The sequence below is a fragment of the Natator depressus genome, chromosome 25 (genome assembly GCF_965152275.1).
Source record: "Natator depressus isolate rNatDep1 chromosome 25, rNatDep2.hap1, whole genome shotgun sequence".
Taxonomy (NCBI): Eukaryota; Metazoa; Chordata; order Testudines; family Cheloniidae; genus Natator; species Natator depressus.
In genome coordinates, this window is record NC_134258.1 from 4655842 (window position 1) to 4682201 (window position 26360).

At 46.8% G+C, this 26360-nt stretch overlaps 1 protein-coding gene across 8 annotated transcripts in view; it reads right to left on the minus strand.

Annotated features, from left to right (window-relative positions):
• Positions 1–26360, minus strand: part of TCF3 (transcription factor 3) — a 122036-nt gene that overhangs the window by 47766 nt on the left and 47910 nt on the right. For 7 of the 8 annotated variants that reach the window (XM_074939225.1, XM_074939224.1, XM_074939223.1 and 4 more), the window contains 2 exons: positions 8246–8319; positions 6179–6275 (listed from right to left, as the gene is read on the minus strand). In XM_074939225.1, coding sequence (XP_074795326.1) covers positions 6179–6275; positions 8246–8319 — 171 coding nt within the window. The remainder of the gene's footprint in view (positions 1–6178; positions 6276–8245; positions 8320–26360) is intronic. The other variant, XM_074939220.1, reaches the window with a different exon arrangement.

Here is a 26360-nt window from a genome sequence, read left to right on the forward strand (position 1 = left end):
GCAACACCCAGCGCTGGCAACTGCAAAGCTCACAAGTTTAGCACAAATCTTTACTGCTCCGCTCACAGCCAGTTTACAGAACGTGCTCTCCCCATCCTCCCCTTTTGGGAGGAATTATTAATTATGTGTGTTCCGGCAGCAGCTAGCGGGGCACACCAAGCTCAGACGCTGCACATGCCCATCGCAAGACAGTCCCTGCCCCACACAGCTAACCATCTAAATAGACAATGGGTAGAAAGGGACACAAGCAGAGAGAGGGGAAGGTTATATGGCAGAACTGGGAATAGAACCCAGCTCCCCCTCATCCCCCAATCACTCAATCAGGCCAGGCTACCCCTCAATGACAGAAATTACATCGATCTGGGTGACAAAGCTGGCAACAGTGAGTCTGGTAAAACTGGGGGTAAATGCTAGAGAGGCTCATCACCACTTTATCTTAGTAACAGGCGAAAAGTTATGCAACAAAGGTCCAAAGTTCTGAACTTCTCCTCAGATGAGGAAGCCACCAAGGCAACCGTTGGTGGGACAGAAAGGTACACAGACATTGCCACAATTCATGCTGGTGCAGAGGACAATGCCAACACCAGCTTTTATGCACGGCGTTTTCTGGCTTTGTAGAGACTTCAGCACAGCAACTCTTGGGACCTGGACTACTTCTGGATGATCAGGCACCAGGGAAAAGGCACCTAAAGATGCCACTGATCTGTTATTTGTGCCTCAAGTGCTTACAACACTCCAGACCCATTAGTAAGAAGTCCCATCTCTCAAACCTTTCAGGTATTAAATCTCTCATGTTTTACACCAATATTTCACACTACTCAAGAGCACATGGTAGAAGCAACACAATTCCTGGCAATGGCCAAACATCCTCCATCATGCAGTCCCTTAACAGCCAGGTTGTAAGGGTTAGCATTGGGTCTATCAGTGTGTCTCAGGCCTGGCCAAACTGGGAAAAACATTAGCCGAGGAGCTCACGTTTTGTCGAACACAAGAGCTCTCTGGGCATCGTGCTTGCCTGCATTAGCCTGGTCACAAAGACAGCTCAGGGAACATGAAGCAATGGTAAGAAATGCACAAGACAGGTTCATTCAGTGTTCAGAAAGGGCACCCTTTGCCTTGGCCATCCTTCGTCTAGAGAAAGAGGACATGTGCTGTTGGGAAGTATACAGTGACACTCCAATCACACTCATTTGCCTGGATGTAACAGGCTACGTTCCATCCATTGACATGGAGCCATTGCTTCCCGGAGCAGCTGCGATTCATGCAACCTTCCCCCCAAAATGTAGTTTCATGTCGTAATGTCATGTTTTTCCAATGATGATTTTTCACAAAGCTATGTGATCTTCCAAACACGCACGTGCTGCACGATTTCTGTGAACCACCACTACTTCCTATTAACAGAGTGTCCATAACACAATCAAACCCTACTCGGTCAGCCTGTCCACTTCAGCCCTTGGTACTGGAACACATCAGTGGGAAAACTGGATTAACATGCCCTGATACGCTGTTGTGTAGCACCCACCTTCTTCCACCAAAATGGCCATTTCCTCCTGCAGTATCTGAACCTCTCTCTTCACATCCTGGCTCACCTAGAACAGTTTGTCAGCAGCAGTCCCTGCAGGAGTCTCCGATGCAACCTGGACCTGGGAGCAACTGAGATGCACGACACCAAGGATCCTAACAGCTTGAGCGGAGACTGGATCGCAGCTGTTGTCACTATTGCTGGAGCTGCAGAATGGAGTGTCACAAAACCCAATCCCTGACCAAAAACACCCCTTTCTGCAGCTGGTGTCCACTGTTGCTCCAAAACTGCATGACTTTCCAAGCTAGAATTAAACCAGTCTCCTTTAAGTTTAGACACGAGCTCATGGGACTCCACCACCTGCATCACAGGACACCCGATAGTCTGTCTGGAGCTGGTTCCTGGGAGGAAGCTGCCATCCACGTCTGCAGGATGGGCAAATCCTCCACCAATCCAAAGGAGGTGATCACTGCTACACCCATCTTCATTCAGCCAACGTAGGTGCATGAATCAAAGGAATTTTCGGGATCACTGGGCTATGCAGCCCAAATATTGACAGAGCTCATGAAGTTTCCTGAAGCTCAAGCTGAGGTTCTCCAGCGCTGAATTCCTATAGGCTTGTAAGCCTGCCTAACACCTTCTGTGTCAAGGTGCCTCTTGCCTCTCCACCATTTTTCTTTGGGGCAGGTAGAAAAAGGAGCGGCAACGAAGAATGGTTTTATTTATTTATTTATTTTTAAAAGCAGCACTGGCTTGACTGCATTCCATCGCTAACGCACGCAGAACTGTTGGTCCCACTGTCAGATGCTTCAGTGGACAAGTTCGAAGCCTGTGGGGCAGTGATCTGCAGTTTGGGAAACCGCACGCACCCAGGGAAAAATTGCAGAGGGAGTTACCACTTCTTGCATCCTCTTGCCCATGGCAGTGGGGCTGCCCTATACCTTATGCCATGCAAACTGACAGCTGCCCGCTGCTCAAACCAGCAGGAGAGTGGGTTTGCGTGTTGGGGGGGGGGGGGGGTGAGAAAACCTGGATTTGTGCTGGAAATGGCCCATCTTGATGATCACTTTAGATAAGCTATTACCAGCAGGAGAGTGGGGTGGGAGGAGGTATTGTTTCATGGTGTCTGTGTATATAATAATGTCTTCTGCAATTTCCACAGTATGCATCCGATGAAGTGAGCTGTAGCTCACGAAAGCTTATGCTCAAATAAATTGGTTAGTCTTTAAGGTGCCACAAGTACTCCTTTTCTTTTTGCTCAAACTCCACAATTCCTCAGGGTTCTCAGAAACCAGAATTCGGAAGATGTTCCCCCTACCCATCCCACCCAGTCTTGGAATTTCTAGCCCAGAACTTGCTCCTGTTGAAAGGAGAGTCTCTTTTAGAGTGCTCTGGCATTCCTGGAGGAAATAAAAAGATGGTAAGACTTTGGAATGGATTTAAACTGCACTCTTGGAAAAAGAGATTGGAAGATGGCCAATTGGGAGGGTGATCTCTCATCCTTCTCTGCTCTCTCCCCAGATTGCTTGTATCATCCTATCTACACCCTTTCATCTTCTGCCTGTCCGTGTTGTTAGTAAAGCTGGTACATTTTTCATTCTAAACTCTCTCCTCCCCGCCCCAACCCCCATCCATTAAAAAAAAAAAGTATCTTTTTTCAAACTGGAAACTTCCAAAAAGCTCTGAGATGTTTTTTAGTTTGCTGTGTTTTTGTTTTTAATTTTAATTTTTTTTTTTAATTTTCTAGTTTGCCACTGAAGCCAGAATCTGGAAAATATAGATTTCAAAATTTCATTTTTTGTTTCTTCCACCTTCCCGCTGCTGAATGCAACAGAATAAAGGCTATCCAGGGCTTCCCAAACACACATTTTCCATTTCTCTTTTTTGCCACTAACTTTTCAGAACTTTGAGTGTGTGTGGCGGGGTGAGGGTGGGGATTAAAAGGTGAAAAAACCCTGCCCTGGCCCAGCCACCCTCCAGCCTATCACATGCAGTGGCAAAAAGGAGGAACACAATTTTGAATTTTGGGGGAAAAGTAGTTCATGAATTACTTTTTTTAATCATTCCAGTTTGGGAATGAAAATGACTTTGAAGTTTCCTCTCCCTTTCTAAACCAGTCCGTTCCCCACCCCCCGCCTCATTTCTGGTGTTGCAGCCTCTGCCTCCAGTCACAAGCCTCCTGTGCTCCTGGAAGATTAGATCTTTTTACTGTACTGGGAGACCTGGATCAAGCCACAGTCCCCAAGAATTTTGTAATGTGCAGCACTGACCTCTCATCGGGACCCACTAAGAGTTTGTAGGGTTCTAGGTGCTATGGACAGACATTCAGAGGGGATGCAAGCCTTAAGTGCTAGCGACAGCTAAAGGAGATTCCCATCAACCCACGTAGCAGAGGCCCAAGTATCATGAACGTATGCAGTGGAATTAGGGGAATATCTGATGTGCTAGCAAAAAACCTGGAGTTCTGTCTTTAACAGTAAGCCTATCTTTTGGGCAAAACATCTCATAGCTGCAGACATCTGGGGCTGAAACCTTTTTGTTCTTCCTCAAGGCAGCAGCTCCTGTTCACCTGCTCCATGAGAAATCTTAGGAATTATGCCACTTTTAGCCAGTGGCAACTCTTGGAGCCACGTTTGGCTCTTGGACATAAAGAGTTTTCTTCCCCCAAACCTGAAGGATTTCACGCGGACTTCTCTGTTGTCATTAAACTCTACTTCTGCTTTTATTACACCCTCCAGGTCAGAAAGCAAGGAGCCACCTCCTCTGATCCAACCAGGAAATAGCTCGCTCAGAGGCGCTCTTCATTTCCTCCTCTGGATGGGACCCTGGAGACTTAACTTGGAAATTCCCCTTTTGACCACAGTGGGGAAATAACCATCTAGAGATGGACTATCTGGAGAGCCAGTCTCTGGTGGCCTGGATCTGACAGCTTCCCTCTTCCACCACATACAGAGCAGGAGGAGGAAATTGGCCAACATTTGCTTCCTAGATCTAGTAAGTCCTTCTCTTCCTCTTTCTCCCTCGCTCTGGAGAAGGAGGAACCACCGTTTTTAGCAGGGATTTTCTTTTAAAGAATACAGGCCCCCCTCGCCTTTCACTAAAGGCCACTGCCAGTAATAGCCTTCCTCCCCCACTTCCAGACTCACCTCAGCAAACATGCTGGCCATGTTAACAAGAGGGTTTTAACCACTGCTGCTAAGGGAAAGGAGGGGACATCTAACCTGGATTCCTTGCCTAATGTAATTAGAAGCTCTCTAAGCCCTTCAGGATGGATATTTTCTGCTCTTAATCCCCCAAGTCTGTAGAGGTAAGGGGGTAAGTTGTCACGCATCCTTCTTGCGCCCAGTTGTGCGCAAATCACCATCTCTGGGGAAAGAGGGGGTGTGAGCAGGAGCAAGGGACTTAGAGGTGTGGTCCCCTTACTGCTGCCTGACCCAGACAGTCCAAGAAGCACGAGGAGAAGAACTGGGCTCTCTCTGCAGGTCCTCAGCAGAATTCAGTGATTATCTTGGCTCCTCTGGAAACAGAGCAGGAGACAGAGTGCGGGGACCTCACGTGCCAAACAGGGATGGAGGACCAGGTTAGAGGAGTGCAGAGCACTTGACACACAGGCGAGACTGGCTAACCCCCCATCATCTCCACTATCTGGTAGCCACAGTGTGAAGGAACACCCTGAGGGTCACACCTGCCAAACAGGACCTCTGTGGAAAAAAGCTCCTTAAAACAAAACAAACTTCCCTTCCAGGAACGCATATAGCAACCTTTTTTTTTTTTTTGGGGGGGGGGGGGGGGGAGGGGGAGGGAAGAACTAGGAGAAGAACATCAAGGTTGGATATCAACGCCCCTCGGTCAACCAGAGGGGCCAGTGTTGAGCAAAAATGTACATGGCACTTCCTTCTTTCCAGGCTGTTTGAGCATCCTGCACTCTGGACAGGGTGTCAAGAGAGACGGGGAACGAAACCAGGCTCTCCCACACACCAATACTACTAGGTCGCACTACAGCCCTCGTGCAAAGCACGAGACCCCAGGCTGGTCACTTCAAGCGCAGAGTGGAAACGGGTGAGAAAGGAAGGCCTTTTGAGCCATGGTGCAGGTTAGGAAAAACGTCACAAAGTGGCATGGGGGGCAGGAGGGCAGAAAACAGCTACGAGCTCTCATATGCAGTCAAATCATCATCTAATGTAGATTTAGAGCCCCAGGTGTGCGCTGTAAACAGGGTTATGTTCCTGGCTCTTTGATCTTGGGCAAATCCCTTCTCCTCTCTTGGATGGTTTCCCCTCCCATCCTCTCTGTCTGGGCTATTTAGATTGTAAGCTCTTCAGGGCAGACACTCTCTCTTACTATGTGTCTATGCAGCACCCAGCACAACGGGACCCTGATCTCTGCTGGGGACTCTAGATGTTACTGTGATAGATCAAAAAAATACCACCACCATGTAAAATACAAAGGCCCTTGTGCATCCATAAAACAATGACAGAGCTCCTAGACAGCAGCTCATTCGGCCGCAGGTTTGAAAACAGCAACTTTTGGTGATGTTTGGGTGGATTATTATGGTCTGTGCAAACACTTTGGATTAACCACTTCATTGGGTTTTTTAATTCACCTGCATTACGTAGGATGACAACCTTGCTCAGACGTACAGCACGCAGCACTTACCTACTAGTCCAGCTCCCAGGAATGGTGATGAAGATATGCTGTTGTGAGATGATAGGTCCCTGTGTTCTCCATAATGGGCGCCTTCACCATAGCCCTGCTAATGTAACACAAAACAAGAATTGTACCTGTGAGATTGTCACTGGGAAGTTATGGTTTATTTTATTTTTTCAATGGATGAGTGGAAAGTAGAGAACTCCCAGGGCAAGGCTTGCCATTGGGCACTCCCCCAGCTAGCGTGGGTCTCAATCAAAAACAACTAGCCCCAGAGTCACATCAGTTGTGCCACCTGGAAGCCTGCTGAGCAAAATCCAGATCCAATTATCTTTATGTAACTTGGGTTTAAATATAAAGAGGGACCCAAACCACAACATTTGGCTCTTGATTTCAAACTACTCCCCCCTTTGCCTCCAAAGACACACAGTTCAGAGGTGTCTGCACTTGGGAGTTTTAGCCTGGTTCATCCTAGAAAGTGGACAGCAGTGATATGGGGATTCAAACTCCAGACCACAAGAGGATTCATTCCAGCATCCACCCCCAGCTATGGGTGAAGGAGGACAACAATAATGCACTGGCTTCTCCATCTCCCTTCTTCACACATCTCAGCACCCAGGGACAGCAGGAGGCCCACGAGTGCTTCCAGGGAAGTGAGCTGGTTTGGAGAAGAGCCACAAGAACAGCTCCCTGAGGAGAAACAAAACACTCTTCCATGCTGGCAGCTCCCACCCAACTCGCCCCCGGCCTGAAGGACCTCGGCACTTGGCAGGCACTGTGTGAGCAATTCCTCCTGTTCCAAGGAGAAATGGGCCATAGCATCCACCCAGCCCACCCCTCCCCAAAGCCATAAGGGGCGAGGGTGGGGGGGGGAAGAGGGGAGGCCACCCTTCCCCAAAGCCATAAGGGGCGAGGGTGGGGGGGGGGGGAAGAGGGGAGGTCTATAAAAATGAGAAACGACGTGGTGCCTGTTTCATCGCTGACCTAAGGGAAGGGAACGGTGCCATTGTGAAAACGAATCACATAAACCCATTAAAACATGAGCATCTGTCAAAAAAACACCATTTCAATTAAGTTAATGTCTTTTCTCTCTTCCCCTCCTCGGGCCCCAGTTATATGCTGTCACAGCCTCAATTCCTTCCCTGCAAACACTTCCAATTCTCTTCCTCCCACCTCCCATGGCTTTCCATTCCCTCCCTGAGAGCTCCGTGTCAATCTGTTGGACTGTAACCCTTGTAACCCGCTCTCTTACACAGGGACCTCCAATACCTCTGGGATGAGCACTCATCATGGGCATTGATAAAGCTGGGAGATGATACAGATGCTCAATGTGTTCTGGCAGCAGCAGGCTCAATGGGGTGGCAGCAGATCCCACACCCAGAATGACCACAGAGTCTCGTTCCAGAGCCAGGCTACTCCAAGGTTCTGCAGGCTGGGGGTGTTCTGGTTGGACACCTGGCACCATCAGCTGCCAATTCAAGCTGCTGTTTTAGGTGCCTTATTACTACATTCCAACTTCAGCCTTCCTCCTCCATCACTTGGAGAAAGCTGGAGTGCCAAACGCAAACAAGGTACAATCGTAGTAATCCGTGCTAGATGCCTAGCTAAAAATGTTCCACTCAGAGCCAAGCTAACACTCCTGCTCTCCCCACTCAGCCATCAGGAACTACTGCTTTCCTCCAACTTAAAATGCAAGTCCATGCATGAGCGAGGAAGTGCAGGGTTGTCTGGACAAGCCAAGTCAACACTGATCCAGCTGCCATCTAAACTACACTATACTTTTCAAGCAAGGAGAAGGTTTGCAAGAAAGCTGCCACAACATTTGCCCGGGCCGGCAGGGCCTTACGGGCATGTTGCTGTCGCAGTAATAAAGAGACAAACCTTCTCTCGACCAGCACCGCTGCAGAATGACTGCAGAAATGACCTGTCTGAGGGGATTTGCCGAGGATCTATCACTAGAACGACAAGAACAACGTTTGCAGGTTAAAGCTGACTGGGCACACACACACGCCGAGAAGCCATCATAAAGACCCTGTTTATTTTTGCTTAAGGTCCCTGTTTACGCTTCATCCTTACCCTTCCTTGGTCAAATGCAGAGCTGTTTTGATCTCCTGCACCCCAGGAACCCGATCCCGGCCTTTCATCCAAGCCTACCAAAAAACAGGGAGAACAAAGGTTACTTTGGCTTTATCAGCAAACCCCCAAAAGTGTCCTTTCAAAATTAACTCTTCCTTCTACAAACAAAACAATATTTTCATTAATAAACCATTTCCACTTATTGTGACCGACCCTCTCCCTGAACCTCCCCATTTCAGCTGAGAGCTGAAAGCTTATTTAGCAAGCTTCAAAGCAAGCCCTGCGGAGTTTGTATACATGTTCGAGAACCAGGGGTCGGGGTGGGAAGGGAAAGTGTTTTTTAACCTTTGCATGATTCAAGCGATAGCTTGTAAATCTGGTCTTCCTAGAGGGCAACATTTAAGAGGACTACACATTAAAAAACTTAATGCAGGTGCCCCCTTGCTGCCACATGGTCCAATTTATGTCAATGGGAAGAACTGTACATCAACTGAAATCTGTGCTTGAAACTGTTCGCTCACAGGGTCAAATTCTGCTCTGCTTTCTACTTCTGCAGATCTAGGAATAACTCTCCTGCCTTCAGCACAGTTAACAGAGATTTGCACCAGCCTAAATGAGACCATCACTTGAGCTGTTGGTGTGCACTATCCTAGACACAACCTCACCCTCTGCATTTTCATGCCTGTTTGAGTGAAACTTTACTTTCACCCCAGAGGAGCATAAAGCTGTGTCCCCGGCCCATGAGCAGCACCTGAGCACAAAAGATTTGGTCAGAACATTCTCTAGTCAAACTAAGCACGAGGATCCTTTGCAAACAGAATTAAGCCCCAAACCTCCCCCTCTGAATCCCTCTCCAAAAGACAAACACCTAACATGACTTATTGGCGACTGTGTAGGTAATGAACTATGGTGTCTCCACATCGGAAAGTTTTACCATTTATGCAGCAGGCACTGCCCACTCACGAGAGCACTTTTCCAGTTTTGCTATAAACCCTTCCAAGCGACAAACTAGTTTGAATCCAAGCTACTTATACTGGTATAACCCCACTGTGGGCATTCCTATTCCAGTGTAACTATAGTGGCTTAAATCCACACCTAAGGTTACACACAAAACACTCCTTTCCTGTGGAGACAGGGCCTTTAACTGGTACCAGCAGGCTTTATTGGCCATACAGGCCTAATGCTCCAGCGGTTAACGCCACCTATGGGCAATGCTAGGTATGATTTAAGGCTCACACTTCAAGAAACTACGCTGCTGAAAGGGACTGTCGGTAAACCCAAAAATGACACAAGAGACACAAGGCAGAGGCCACTGTTCATCTAGATGGAGGCTTGTGCTGGTTTACTTGGTTGAAAGATCACTGGTTAGTTTAGGAAAGCTGATCTCTTGGAGTGGGTAGGACTGGGGCTGGGGTTCCCATTCAGTTTTAAGATAGTCAGCTAACGCACAGGCTTTGAGAGTCAGCTAGATACAGAGATAAAATACCTCTGCCTTTGTCCAAAGGCTTGCGTCCATGTTTAACAAGGCAGTACGTATTCTATATGGTCCTGGATCAATTCATAGTTTATGACCTTCACAACTGTAGGGCTAAGATTTTCAAAGTAGTCTAACAAACTGAGGTGCCCAAATCACACTGAATTTCAATGGGAGTTGGTACTGGGGTGGGAGGGAGAAGAGATTTTCACTAAGAGATCTAGGAGCACTAGCCTCATCGACTCTCAAAACAGTTGTGCTTCTCAACTCCCAGTTTCCTTTGAAAATCCCAGGTCTAGCTGTGTACACAATTTAAAATATATACACACACGACATACATAAAACTGCTCACAATGTGCAGCAGCTCACAAAAGCGTTTAGCAACCACGTTGTCCTTTCTGAATATACGTTTTTATATATAAAATACACATTTCTGACAAGTACACACTTCAAAACAATCGCATCCCCCACCCAACAGCCATTGCACCCAGACAGCAATGTTTTTCCATAAATCAGCTTTTTAGATTATCAAACAGACTCACTCATTAACTCCAATTTCACTATTTCAAACCTTGCACTTGAACACCCCCCCCCCCCGCAAAAAGTCGCCATTTAAAGAGACGGTGACATTAAAAATTCACATTCATCTCAAGCAGCTCCAAAACACTCCACCACTCCCTCCCTCCGTGCAAGAGGCGAAAAACCCAGCTCAAGATTGTCTGCCTTCACAGCTCAGAGCTGCAGTACACATCACAGCCAGGCTGGAAAGGTGGCAACATACAATCTATAGCGAATGCTTCACAACAAACAGCAGCTCCCTAATCCACCGCTGATAGACACTTAAAAAACTGAAGGGGTGAGGGTGGAAAGGTTTTATATTGGAGGGGGAAAAGTCTAGTCTTGGCTGATCATCACACCACCCTTCTTCTCTGGCCTATGCCTGGAATATGCATCCCTGTGAGTGCAGATCATCTTCTGAGCGTTACACAAAATCCTACATAGGACCAAGAGCCCTCGACACCTCATCAAGCTGGCATTTTGGAAGTCAGTTGCTTATGCCCTATAAAAATCCAGCAGTGCTTGGGGTAAGATTCTTACTACATTCAGATGTTCTCATCTCTTAGAACATGAGTTACAAGCCAGCTTAAAAACAAACCAACCAACCTAAGGACTTACATTGTTTTTCTTTATAAAGTGAGATAGTTTATACCTTTCAGTCAGTGTCTCCATACATTAAACTGCAGAGCAAACAGGGGGTGTGTATTGGGGTGGGGGTGGAAATGGGGTGGTGAAACTGTCTCGGTGGTTGCACCAATTTCATTTTAGCAAAGCTTATTATTATGGCAAACACGCCATATTTGTCTCCTCCGCTCCCTTTACTGTTCATTTAACCAGAAACTTCTTTCAAATTACATCCTTCTATTTCTGTGCCTTTGTGTTAATCATTTCCCCAGAGAATTGGTGTTTAATTGCTGTCTAATTTGCATAATTATGCATATTAATCTCTACACCTAATGAATATTCATAATTCTCATTTAGATTTTGTTTTCTAATCAAAAATTTCCAATGTGATTACTGTGCAGAGCAGGGATAAGCCTCTAATAATACCTTGGATACTAGGGAGAATTACTGCCAATTCTCCCACCTCCTACTTCCTAGAATAAACTTTTGCTTTGCTAATGTGTTTTTCTAAAGCAATTCATCTGCATACCCTGCAAACACCAATAGAAATCAGGAGACAGAAATGCTCGCTCTATTCATGTTGGTTTCAGGAGTATTTCCAAAGCATTTGGACAGCTTGGGTGAGGCCTGAGAGACGCTAGCCACCAACTTTGTCTCATTTCACCCACCTCACCCTCTGCATGGAGGGGGAGTAGAAGACACGACACAGGACGAAGCACTCGAGAACTGAATTGTGGGTAACAACCAGAGTAAACAGTGCAGTCATGTCCATGCACACAGCACTCCAGTTAGCTGTTCTAGCTGCACTGCCCCCTGGGTACTTATCCACCAGTTTTCTAAAGAGCAGGCGCTTGTGAGAGTTTTCACAAGACCTTCTGGGAGCCCAGGGGGACTATGGGAGAAAGGGTCAAAGGCCCTTGGAAACTCAGGCCATTCCCTCAAAACCAAGTCCAGGATGAACAGTCAGAGCTCACTCTTTGGTCAGATTTCAGAGTAGCAGCCGTGTTAGTCTCTATTTGCAAAAAGAAAAGGAGTACTTGTGGCACCTTAGAGACTAACCAATTTATCTGAGCATGAGCTTTCGTGAGCTACAGCTCACTTCCGATGAAGTGACCTGTAGCTCACAAAAGCTCATGCTCAGATAAATTGGTTAGTCTCTAAGGTGCCACAAGTACTCCTTTTCTCTTTGGTCAGAGTTTCTCTCAAGCATCTTAAGAGGCTGGGGAGGACGTACCAAGTAACATAGGGGGAGAGCCAAAGAATAAGAACAGCAGATACTGGAATTCATGGTGACTGTCAAGAGTGAAGAGGCTCAGGTCCCCTCCATTAAGTGTAACCATGAGCTACTTCCAAATAAAGTACGCTAGAGGAACCTTTAATACAGAGGTCAAAAGTGCACCATCAACTTTATTACACTTACAAATGGGCAACAAGCAACTAGGGCAAGATATCAGAACAAGAGAACTAATCTGGGATTTAAGATCACAGGGTCATGTGATGCAAGCACTGGGCGGGTTCCTGTTTTCCTTGTGCAGCTCATGGGAAAGGCTGGAGCACTGTGGAAACGTGCAGGGGAAGGAGCAGATGAATATGGGGCAGTCCAATAAGAGCCCATACAACCCTGTATCATGGCATTGTACTTGCTGGGATAACAGCACCAGCAACCCTTGTCCCTGTCCGGCATTCTCAAAGGATATCACAGTGAAGCCCCTGATTAGATCTGTATTACGGTGGCACCGAGAGCCCCCAAGGCCCAGCTGCGCTAGGCGCTGTACGAGCTCCCGCAGCCTCGTTTCTCTGATGCATTCCATCATTGATTCTCTGGCCTCCTGTTTGAATCAGTGGCTGCCTGCCTGCCTGCCCTGGCAGCACACTAGTGGAGCCAGCCAACACAGCTCACGGCAAAGGGCAATTCAAACGGGGATACGAATGCCGTCCACTGCTGAGAGCCATATTCAGTGTGTGCTTGTGGCATGTTACAGACCCGCCGGGGGGAATCCAAACAGCGCTTAGCAGGTCAGATTTCTCAATTGTAGACAAGGCCTTTACAGGCTTTCAGACGAACCCCTAGGTGCAAGCAAAGGCGCTCATCCTAGGATGAGAAGAGGGCCTGCCTTCCCACAACACCCATCTTGGGCCTTGCCCTTCCACCCTCTTTTCTTTAGCCAACTCCGACTCCAGATAAAAAGCCTGTCCTTGCTCCAAAGCCGATTGTGTGACTGGGTTACAGGAACAGTGATGGTCAGATTTCAGTAGAGCCAACAGTTAAGAGGAAACTGAAGAGTTCCTCCTCCAGCCATCAATGTGCATGCATGCGGGTGGTTGCCGAGGAGCGTGAAGAGCTAATGGAGTTGAGGTTATCGCCCTTTAATACTACCAGTGAATAAAGCTTCACAGCTCTGGAATTGTTATTCTGGATTCCAGATAAAGCACACAAACAAAATGGCCTAAATACTTATGTGCGCACATCCATGTAAGTCAATGTGTGTATACTGCAGGCAGGGCTGGTTGTGTTGACCATTATTAAATTTGCACAATACTTCCCATTGTAAGACCCTGTCTTCAGTTGATTACAACTTTGCCAACTTCAGGCTGAAATTTGATGTTCTGGGTGTCTGCCTCAGACGGATTATTATGGTGAAGAAATTTCAGCCAAAAAATGGGTTAGCAGTTGGAGAACAAGTGTGGGAAAAATAAGTTTTGCCCATTTTAAAAAAAACCCAAAAAACCTCAGGTGATGTTTCCTTTGAACAGATCAAGCGCCCCCATTCTTTGGGGGCAGTGACTCGAAATTTGGTAAGGGTGTGGCCTGGTTGTCTTTTGCCATTCCTGTGAAAATCTGTCCAAATTTGGCCAAGTTATAAACTTCTGAAAAATCTCAGTTCATACACGCTCTATCTGGAGACAAAGGCTATGTCTACGCTAGAGACCTTACAGCTGTGGCGCTGTAAGGTTGTTTGTATCGCCGCTCTGTGCCGACAGGAGAGCGCTCTCCTGCCAACACAGTGCTGTCCACTCTACCACTTATGCCGGTGTAACAAATGTCGCTCGGGCGGGCGTTTCTCTCACACCCCTGAGCGATATACGTTATGCCGACAAAAGTGGTAGCGCAGACATGGCCTATGACTTTAGCAGCTAAAACCTCAGAAGATTATGTCCTCACTGAGCATGCACCAGCTTCTACGGCTCTTGTGGTGACCAGAGAGCACGTGCACCGTACCCACAGAGCAACTGAACGTGCTCCAACCCAGAGCTATGGGGCAAAGCTGGACTTGCCCTGTAACTGCCACTCTGGGCGGGGGGAGGCACCAGAACTGACAGCAGGGAGCATAGCTCTCCTGTGCTCCCAGTGACCCCTCTGCTGGCACCCAGGCAGCAGACAGAAGGAAGCTGTCTGATTCGAATGCAGATGAGGAGATAAAAGGCAGACCAAGGGGAAGAGAAAGGAGTAGACTGGGACATGGAGGCTGGTGAGACTGAGAAGGGGTTGGAAGGGGGCAGAGGGTAGGCTGGCTAGGCAAGGAAGAAGGGACTGGTTGGATTAGGAGACTGGGAGTTATTGGGGGGGTGGGAAGGGAGGCAGAACAATAAGATCGACGGAGAGCTTGTGGGGAGACTGGGACTGGCTGGACATGGACTAGGAGCCAGTGTGGGCAGGGACAGGGTGAAAGGAAGACAGATCTGACAAGGAGCCGGTGTGCAAGAAGAGAACTAGGTCTGGGCAAAGAGACTGGACAAGGAATTAAGGAGCGGAGAGACTGTAGCAAAGACCAAGGGGGGGTTGGGGAGATTGGGAGTCAGTGAGCCCAGAGAAGGATTGATTGGGCAAGGAGACTGGGTTAAGGAGCCAGGGGTAAGGAAGAGACAGGACTGGGACAGGTTCAAGGAGACAGAGCAAAAGAGTCTGTGCCCACTAGAGCACACTCCCATCCAAGGCCCGGAATGAAACCCAAGATTCCCAAGTCTCACCATTCTTCTGCTTTCAGCAAACACCTGTGAAATCCACCAGTAAAGTGTGCCTCACCGTCAAGTGCTGGTCCACATAAAAGACAACCTACTTCTGCTGTCAGGTCCCCCTTAGATCAAGTGGTAGAGGTCTGTCCAATGGATCTAAAGGATTCAACCCTGCTGATGACCTATGCAGGTGTCAATAGGATACCACAGGATAAACTTTACTTTTTCAGTTTGCTTTTTGAAAAAAATACAGAAAACATCACACAAAATGCAGTTTAAAGAATATTATTCAGGTTGCAAAGTCCAGCAGTCAACTGCTCGGAAATGCCAGCGTTAGGTTGCCTGTGCAACATTAACTCAGCTCCCATTTGCACGTGCATTGTGGCATGGGTTTTAATTACATGATCACAAACTATTTTTCCACAGGACCATCTTGTGCACTGAGCGAGGCAGGGGACTTGCTCCGGGGATGAACAAGAGGAGTGTGGTGAAGGGGGCTGCTGCAGAAATTGGAAGGTATGTATGTAGTAGGGTGACCATATGTTCCGTTTTTTAAGTCGTGATTGGGGGGAGGAGCGCAAAACTGGCCATTTGTCTAGTTTGCTCTTGCTAGCTGATCAAGTGGAGGAATGTTCAGTGGGGCTCAGGCAAGCGGTACTGTGGTGGGGTCCCCACAGGTCAGCCCTGCTGGGGAGGCAATGGGGCAACCCTCGGGGTGTCCCATTTTCACTCTGGGAAATATGGTCACCCTAGATGTAGTGAATGAGGCCGGAGATTTCAGAAAGAGAAGGGACGGTTTCATGGTTAATGCAGCTGAATGCTGCAGCCCTATGGAATTTGAGCCTATCCCTGCCACAAAATTCCTATGTGAAGTTGGCCAAGTCACTTAAACCAAAGTTTTCAGAATGGTTACTAATAGCGTTCCTCATTTTCTGAGTGCCTGACTTGAGACCCCAGGGTCCAGTTTGCAGAAGTGCTGAGCACTCACAGCTGCCATTGAAGACATACAGTACTCTGAAAACCCAGGCCCTAGGTGTCTCAAATTGCACACCCAAAATTAGTGAATACTTTTGACCTTGATCTCTGTCCCTCAGCTCCCCTTACGTAAAATGGAGACAATACCCCACCCTCCCTTCATCTCACTGGTGCGTTGTGAAAATAAAAGTTCACATTTGTGAAGCACTCAGATACTATAGTGAGGAGCACCAGAGAAAAGCCCATGAAGAAATTAATAATTCTGTCTTCAGAGCAGGATTTGGATCGCATGCAGTATATCAGGCCTAGGGCCACACATTGAACAATGAGGAAAAACAAAATATTAATAGCTACTCACTAAGTGAGCACTTTCCATTTTGTGCACTGAATGAAGCAGGGGTTTGTGAAGAAAATGTGATGGTGTCATTAAAGACTGAACCTTAAGGCATTTGCAGAAGGGGGTCAAATTAGGTCTGCAAAGGCAAACTTAATTCTGGCATTTCCTAACTTTGGGTGCTTGACTTCACAACCCGAATAACTTTCTTTCCACGTAGCTGTGTGCGTGCAATACTTATGCATACATATACATGCTCGCACGCAGCTGTTCTAAGCCAACTTTTAAAATAAAAACATTTAAACTAGCCAAGAGTAAGACACTTCCCAGTTCAGAAACAAAAAAAAAACAGGGACTGCCTCCCCTCCATTAATACAGTTATTAAAATAAAAGAAACCCACAGATTAATTATGCATTTTAATAACCCTGATCATGAATATTCATAATGCATTTCTTGCTCATGTTCTAATTAAAACGTACTAATAGAATAAGATGTAGCTGTCAGACAGTAATTTTTTTTTTATACGCGATTTTTATGGTGGAGCTAAAAAGAGCTTATATACAACTACAGTTATAAGAGCTCAGCACGGATAAAAATAATTTGTCCAAGTTTAGCCTCAGCAAAAAAGCTCCATCTGATAAGAGATACTATCAGACCTCTCCATTGTCTCTGTCTGCCCTCAACAAAAGGAGCCTAGGTCCCATAAATGGAAGACATTCCAAGGGACTTGATTCAGGGGAAGGGTTTACTTGCAAGTGAGAAAAGCAGTGAATTCGGAGACAAAGTGAAATTCAGAGACAACGTTACTTTCAGACACACACTCCCTCCCCCCCCACCTTCCCCTTCTTTCTTCATTGCTTTGGGAAAACAGCAAAATTATATAGATCAACATTCTACTTAAATCCACAAGGAGATCTCTTCCCCACAAAACAAAAAACAAACCAAAACCGGTGATAATCAATCCCAAAAACTTCCCACCTTCATAGCTCCAAAGCCATAGTTTCTTCTACCCTCAAATTTGAGAAGAAGGCACTCTGATCCTGCATACACCCCACCACAGAAGTATGCTGCAGGTTTTTCTGATTTGGCAATATGGAGGTAAAACAAGAGGTACTTTTTTTGACTAAACGTAGTACAAACAAGCAGTTTCAGAACATTTAGGACCAGATTTTTTTTTTTTTTTTTTTTTTTTTTTTTTTTTAAAGTATTCAGGTACCTAGATGCTTTCAGAAATCCCACTAGGTCCCCTAAATCCCTTTAAAAATCTGGTCTCTAGTGCCTGGAATAATTCCCAATGCAGAAAGATTACTGTGATGATGGAAGCCACTTTAAACAAATAATTCTTAAATGAGTGAGTAAATTCGGTAAGAAGGATGCATGTTCTCTCCCCCCTTTACCACATTCCAGCTGCCACGTGCTAATTCCACACACAAAACTCAGAGACCCAAGTGCACTGGATTCCCAGAGACAGAAAATGCCCAGCAAAGGACTCATGGTCTTGCTTCAGGGAATGATCCTTGCAAGAAACAAGAGTTTATTTGGAAGCAGTTTTGTGCCTTGAAGCACCAGACACCCGAGACGGATGGAAAATGCCCTTTGCAGAACCAAAGAAGTTTGCCCCCCCCCCCCCCCCAGTACGTTACAACCAAGTCTTTCCCACATGACTCTCTGGCGCAAGGATACTATCCCAAGAGAGTTGAAAGGTCTCTCTCCCCCCATGGATGTGGGGGTGAGATGACAGATATCCTCTCCCTTGGACATTCTGGTACTACATGCCATGTGGGAATTCCCAAAACTCTTCAGAGTATTTTTGTTGCATCCAGATAAGGCTCATTGCAATGGACCACAATGCCCAATGATTTTTGCCATGGGCAAGAATCGATGGGTGGGCAGTCAGCCCTGCTGCAGGCAGGCACAATGGAAACCCCCTGTGGCAACCAGAATGCATGGAGCCAAGAAGTGGTTGTGCTTTTTCCCCCCGGGTTGCTGTGATGCAGGCAGAGTTTGTGCCACAAAATGCAAAGTCTCCATTCAAGAATCCCTGTGCTAGACACCGTCAGAAGGGAAGCTAGTCGCCAAGCAGACCTAGTCTAGCTCCCAGCAAGTCTTGGCATAGGAGAAATGAAAAATACGAAGGGGCAAAGTTCTAAGAGTTGATTGGGGGGGGGGGGGGGCGAGAGGAGGAAAAGGCAGAACTAACGTGGAAGACCAATCACTAGAACACATGGCTTCTATAATGCACTAATGTGTGTACTGCCTTCTATAAGTGGGGAACCTGCTGTAGCAAGAATGGACTTACCAGGTCTCTTTGGCGGCGCATACATGCATGGAGAGAAAAGGGCTACAGTACACCAGCACGGTGACCATGAGAAGGGTTAGCAGCTTTTACATCGGTGATCACAAAAAGTGCTCCTGCCACTTCTTTCAAAGACCTGTTTAGTGAGACCAGTATGTTGCATAAGACGTACAGCTCCGTGAGAGCCTTTACAGGGCCATGGGTAAATGCAGCTCTCCAGAGATTCAGACACAAGCAAAGCACCTGAGAGAGAGACAGGAAAGGCCCTTTTGTGTACACAGATGACTTTAAGAGGCTATCACTACAAAAGCCCATGAGCTTCCATTCCTGCCTGTGTCATGATGGCAGCTGGCAGTAAAAACCACACAGTCAGCAGTCTAGAATTTTTATGCCTGTGTATACAGTCCACCTTTTCTCTCCCACCAGACGCCCCAAGGGGAAACGGGTTTCCCCCTCTAAGCACATGCTGTCTACTTCCATCAGAGGTGGGTCATGGAGCAAGCAGTCTGAATTGCAGATAAAGAAGTGGGTGCCACTGTAATTTGATTTGAAACAGAGGTGACAGAAGGCTGCTTGATAAACACTTCCAAATTAAGCAGCTTTGTGTCCTAATCACTCTGGCGATCAGCCTTACAGCAAAATCTCCACTAAAAGGGATTTGAAATCAATAAAATTAGTCGACTAGTAATTAGCTTTAGTCCCAGTCAAAGTAGCAAAGTTGATTTTCCTGACAAGCGTTTGCTGCCCCACCACCACACTCACACGCACACAGCTCTTGTTGTTAGAAAGCCACAGATGCATCTTAAAGAACAAGACACCTTCAGTGAAAGTCACCTTGATAACACTGAAATTTTCTTCTCTCTCTTTTTCACATGAGCCAGGGCCTTTAAGCAGAATTGTTAATAAATAAATAAAGCAGAGTTTGCAACCAGTGCTATCTGCCCCAGAATAGGAAAAAACAGATTTGAAAGGAATGCAGTCATTAGCGGCTATGAAATTCTGTTTACAGGACGTCGATTGTGGATGGGCCTATACAATTGGTTCACTTCCCTTTCCGGGCTCATGACAAAACAATTTAAGAAAAAAAGCAATGCTGAACACCTGGAATGCAGCTCAGGGATACTTAATGGTGCCTGGGTGGGGGAAAGTCCCTCCCCTTGACACCACATCCCTCTCTTTTATCAAGTGTTCAAAGAGCCAGACTGGAATCCTCATCCCTGCTTAGCAAGAGCTCCTATTTCATGGACTCCCTGCCTCAAAGTGAGCAGCTACCAGTGAGGCAGACCCAAGGACAATGGATGTGGAGGAGCAAAGTGCAGGTCCCTCCTGGAAATAAAGGGTAGACAAGATTTCCCACCGTGAGCAGAGAAAATTTAAACTTATCAGATCTTCCTGCTTAACCTGTAAGAATGTTTTGACCATCCACCAGGGAGCACAAAGCAAACACCTCATTGTTTATAACTCTAATCCAAGGGAGGAGGTTGGGGGGAGGGGAGGGGGGGCATGCAATGGGGAGGGAAGGGGAACAGTAACGTGTGTGAAAACTGCAACTTCCTATGATCTGATGGGCCTGGAACGGATTAGCAGGTTTTGTTCCGAGTGATCTGCACAGGCTACGAAGTCAGGGGATCTCGGGTCTGTTCTCTGAAGCTGGACTCCCCCAAGGTCACTCAGGGAGCGCTGTGAAGCTCACTTCATTCACGTCTGCGAAGCGCGTCGAGAGCCTCAGATGGAAGGCACCAGCGGAAGCCCACAGCATTATTGAACGCAATGACTCTAACAGACCATGCCTACCTTAATCTCCCCTCTGCTGCCCCCAGGAAGAGGCGGGTGAAATACAGATGCCTGGGTTCGTGCAGGAAAGCAAGAAGCTTAGCTGTAGACATCACACTCTGAGAGCAGCATGGTCCAGGGGGATGGAGCACAACACTGGGAGTCAGGAGTCCTGGTGTTCTATTCCTGGCTCAGGTTTACTGCGGGGCCTTGGGCATGTGGCCATTCCTATGCCTGTTTCTTCTTTTGTAAGGAGGGAGATGTCCAGATGGACAGCACAGAATGCTAGGTGTTAAGAGCAGACCCTTTATACTACAGTAATAAGGGAGACATAGACAAAGCCTTATGACTAGGGCCCTACCAAATTCACAGCCATGAAAAATGCATCACGGACTGTGAAATCTGGTCTCCCCCGTGAAATCTGTATAGTATAGGGTAAAAGCACACAAAAGCACCAGATTTCACGGGGGAGACCAGCGTTTTTCCAATTGGGGGTCCTGACCCAAAAGGGAGTTGCAGGGGGATCACAAGGTTATTTTAGGGGGGTGGCGGTATTGCCACCCTTACTTCTGCGGTGCTTTCAGAGCTGGGTGGCTGCAGATTGAGGGCCCAGCTCTGCAGGGAGCAGCACAGAAGTCAGGGTGGCGAGACCGTACCAGGCCATCCTTACTTCTGCGCTGATGCTGGCGGTGGCGCTGCCTTCAGAGCTGGGCTCCCAGCCAGCAGCTGCCTCTCTCCAGCAGCAGCAGCGCAGAAGTAAGGGTAGCACTCCTGCAACCCCCCCATCCAATAACCTTGCTGTCCCCCCCCCCCCCCCCGCAACAATTCCTTTTTGGGTCAGGACCCCAACAATTACAATACCATGAAATAATGATTTCAGCTACTTAAATCTGAAATCGTTATGTTTACATTTTTAAAATCCTATGACCACGACTTCGATAGGGCCCTATCTATGACCATGGCAGACCCTCTTCTGGACCAGGTATTTGAACAAGGATGATACAAAGGGACCTTACAACTGCCCGTTAACATGGATTCCGAGAAGGTTTAATCAGGCACATCCCTCCCGTTTATCTCCGCTGAGAATTTGAGAGATTCAGATACTATTCAACGTTCTCCAAAAAGCTCACACGCAGGCCCTGAACCCCAGTGCACTCACCCCCAAGGGAAATGCCCGCTGCTGCCTCCCCCACCCCCGACGTGCACACAGTGATCATTTTTTGGCTTAAAAAAGCTGATGCCACCACTTCAGTGATCATTAATTTCGCCGCTTTGCATCTGCTGCCTTGTGTTCTCATTCAGCAATTTTTGTATGGTTATAGCCTATGCTCAGAGCAGAATTTTAGGAAGTGTTGGGGGGATGGGGTGGAAAATAAAGAACAGAGGAAAAATCCTTTCAGCTTGAGGTTTCAACAAGGGAGCGGGGGAAGAGGGGAGATACCAAGTCTGTGGACTAGGTTAAAAAAAGCCAGAACACAAGTTCCAACACAAACACAATGTACTTTGCCTAGACAGAGTCTTTTGGAAGACAGTTCTGTAGATGATGCACGCTACATTTCAAAACAAAGCCGCACTGGCAGCTTGTGCTCTGAATAAGAAGTGGTGCCTGGTCTGTGTTCATAGGCCAACTGCTACTAAAGGACAGGAGAGACCAAAAGAGTCGGTAACGTCAACAGGGAAACTGGGAGAGGAAGCAAGGTGGGTTGGTGTTTCACAGTAGCCTCCCACCAGTTATTGTCAGAGGAAACATAGGGTGTAAGGTGAGGGGATAACATCATTCTGACAACCCCACAAGCAGACTGGGCGTTATAGTCAAAAGAAATTCACTGGGTTGGAGTTGAAGCTGCATGGCTGCTGCCTTGAATCAGTGCGAAGGATGTACCCTTTCTCCCACTCTCAAACCACTGCCCTAGCAGAGACTGAACGAGTCCATGTCCATGGATGGCTAGAACTCGCCTCAGCACAGAAAGTGAGAGGAAGGGAAACAGGGTTCGTGGTGTTCCAAACTGGCAGTCCTGGAAAGCACCCTGAGCATGCTCAGGTGGAAGGGAACAGCAGAGAAAGGACAGCTAAGGAACCTTTGTAACACCCCGCAATAGCCTTCAACATGTGGCTAAGTCCAGTAGGCACTGCCACCACCACCACCACAAACAAAACAATAAAATAAATTAGTAAAAAAAAATAATAATAAAGTCCCAGTGGAGGAGTGTGCGCCTGATCACACACTGGTGTCAGAGAACAGCCAAAACATCACCATTCACAATGGACTGTCCCTATTAATTTCGGCTTAGATGTGTCTGCGCAGTTCCATGGGACGTGTGACACCCAGCCCCATTATTGACCCAGTAGGTTTTAAGACCAGCTTGGAAAAGATTCCAATAAGGAACTTTTTCTTCGTCCCCCATAAGGATGGCCACGGTACAAAGGGACCCAAAACACAGACTGAGCTCAAGCTGTATAATTAACCCTCACCTCAAACAGGCCAGTAGTCTCTGCCAAGTGAAGACAATGCTGATCAATGGCTGGATTTCCCTGCTACCGAACTCAACTAGCAAGATATTTCTATTAATCCACCTAACAAGACGGAAGGCATACAAGCCAAGTTCTCTGTGTATTTAATAACATCGTACTTAGCACTTACAGTGCTTTTCATCAGTAGATCTCAAAACACTTCATAAAAGTGACTAAAGCATCGTTTCCCCATCACAGGTTTTTGTTTTGTTTTTTTTTTTTAAAAAACAGGGAAACTGAAGCATAGACGTTTAAGCAACTTTCCCAAGATGAAAAGCACAGCTAGGAATAGAATCCAAGTCTCAACCCTCAGGCCAATGCTCTAGCCATGTTGTCTACAACTAAAAAATTTTGTTTGCAACGCTGAGGCTTGCTCCAGACTTGTAAATAAAGTTTGGAGCCTCTTATTTTCATGTAGTCCATGTGGTACCATCCATCAGGGCTGCTATTCTACTATTTCTACCTAATGGTCCCATTTTTCCATAAGTGTTCAGTACACAGAAGCTTCCACCTCTCTCAACGGGAACTGAACGCATCCAAAAACAGTCTGGCCACTTAGTGGAATTGGTCAGAAAACGTCAGTTTATTTTGTGCTGGAAGTTCTCTCAAAAACTTGCTCTTTCACCAATTTCCCGCCCCACAAACAGGTTTTTGATAGAAAAAAATCAAAATGAAGAAAGTGGGAAATTTTGACCAAAACGAAATTGTCAAAAGACAAAAGAACATTGACCAGCTGAGCCCACATCTTGTAATGGGTTGGTGAGGCACTCCTAACACCCATGTGAGTTAGGGAAGTAGCAGTATCCTCATTTTACAGATGGGGAACTGAAGCAGAGAGAGACTGTGTGACGTGCCCATGGACGATAGAGCGGGTAATCGACCTCATGTCTCCCAAGTCTCTGGTTAGTACCATAGGCACTGGACCATCCTTAATACTCTAGATGAGAAATCAACTTAGATAGGATACATTACACTAATATAGGCACCACCAAGACATAGGCACCCCTGAGAGATTTACCAACACCACACACCTCAGATGTAGCACAGACATTATCCTAACTAAGAGGTCACAACAGCAGGAAGGGTCCTACCGCAGAGCCCCATAATACAGTCAGCAAGATGCTGGGGGGCGGGGTGGGGACGAGAGAAACAAACCTGTAACAACAACCAGAGGGAAGAAAATGAGCTTTAAAGCTCAAAACACTTACAACAGCTGTAAAAACAAAGCCACAACAACGACCAAACCAGAGCACAAAAGAAGCAGCGTGGAAACAATAAAGATTGAATCTAGGGTAACAGAAGGTTCAACCTGTCTACAAATCATCTACTTCAAAAGGGCGATGGATGTGTGGAACTACCCTACTGGGAAGGATTGGTAATGAACAGCATCAATATGATCAAGAGATCCCCCAGTCCTGGTGAAATGGGCTTGGGGTACAAAGGGGGGGGGGAGGAGGAGGAGAAGTGTCCAATGGGTGAAAAAGCAGGGAACGGGGCAAAAGCATACATTTTGTTTTTAATTCAGAAAGACATTAAATAGATGGGGCTGAAGACCACAATTAGCATTAACTTTGCCCTTTGTTAGCACCTTTAATAAAATTTACTTGTAACTAGAGGGACATTTTATCACCATTATTTGAGCCACAATTCCCCTGAGATACTTATATGTTATCTTCTTGACAGATGGGGAGGGAGGCACAGCAAGGTTAAGTGACCTGCCTAGCTGTGGTGGAGAAATGAAGCGTGGAATCCTGACCCTCAAGCCTCTTCTTTAAACACTGTACCACACGGATTCCCACCCACCTGGGAGCCTATTATTCCTGCTTGGTGTGGAGGTTTAACCAAACACAGAGAGATCCTGCAAAGCAAGGAAGGAGGAAAGGCCAATGACCGTGCACTACAGAAGCAGCACAAATTTGACTGGCTGCCCCGAATTTTTATACAAGGTGGGTGTGGTAATATCTTTTATTAGACCAACTGCTGCTGGTGAAAGACACGCTTTTGAGCTCCACAGAGCTGTTCTTCAGGGACCAACACAGCTCCTACAACATTGAATTTCTACAGCGGTTAACGTGCACCTTGCCAGTCAACAGCTCTCACATTCAGAAAGTGGTGGGCTGGCCTCAGAGCTTTATGGCAACAGCTAGACCATGGCAGCAGCAGCTTTCCCTACGAGTTCCTTCCTACACTACATAGAACAGGTTTCAGAGTAACAGCCGTATTAGTCTGTATTCGCAAAAAGAAAAGGAGTACTTGTGGCACCTTAGAGACTAACCAATTTATTTGAGCATGAGCTTTCGTGAGCTACAGCTCACTAGCTCATGCTCAAATAAATTGGTTAGTCTTTTTACATAGAACAGGAACTGCGCCCCCAAGCACCATAGCACCCCATTTCCAACAGGTGTTCTTCAACATGGGTTAACCCCTTTTTTCTCCCGCAGTTGAGATGCTCCTTAATAGTGCCCCCCAAGCCTTGGACATAAAAGACCGCCATTTTCATAGGGAAGAAACAGGACTGCCGAGTAGCACCATACTAGTTACAGACTGAAGAGACCCATCAGACGAATTAACTCCATTCCCCTGCAGGTCCCTCCAAACAGGGCCTTCCTCGAGGGGATCACAGATATTCTGTCGATATTATGCTCCCTCTGGCCAAAAAAGTCAAACTGCAGTGTATGACACCCAAGACACAACCCCTTCCAAGAACCCTCACAGGGTTTTATGATGTCCATTTTTATACCTCAGTATGGTATTAACATCTCCTTTCCCTTTTTACTTGGGAAATAACAATTGGTCTTTCCGTATAGACTCCACCAGCCCTACTGGCCTAATGAATCCAAATTGACAGCACCCACATTAACAGAAGCAGCAACAGCGCTGGCAATAGTAAGAAATGGTGCAAGACACTGGGGAAGTCCCTCAGAGAATTTATTTGTGCTGTGGGAGCCTCCAATGGTCCCAATCAGGGCCCTATTGTGCTAGGCATCACCTCCCTCCCTGCAAAAAGAGGCTTGCTACAGACTACAAATGGGGTTTTTCCATCAATGTAATTAATCCACCCCTCCAAAGGCAGTAGCTAGATTGACAGAAGAATTCTTCCATGGACTCCACCAGGGCTTAGGTCGGCTTAACTACAGTGCTCAGGGATAACGTTACATACACCCGAACAATGTGGCTAGGGAGGCTGACTTAAGTTTTAGACCAGGCCCAAGTCTGTGTTATGTACTTCTCAAGCAATCTTCATTAAAATTAATTGTGCAGTGCATCTCTATATTGCGCTTCTTGCTATTTTAAGTACTTCTGCACCAAACGGTATAATTTCTATTTGAATTCCATCTTACCATACGCCACAGAAAGTATCCTCAACATTTTCATGGCAGCCAGGCCACATCAATCCAGTTAATATTTTAATACAGCTTTTAAAAAGGTATTTGGGAGGGGGACAGGAATGAACAATTTCCAACACTGACCCCATTCATCCAGTTTTAATTTTCTCAACTCCACGAGAACTACTGTATGGAAGCACAGAATCTGAGCATCATTTGAACCACATACTGCAGCTCCCAACTTACCATCAACGCACACAGGGTAGATGAATCAGCGTGACCAAGGTTT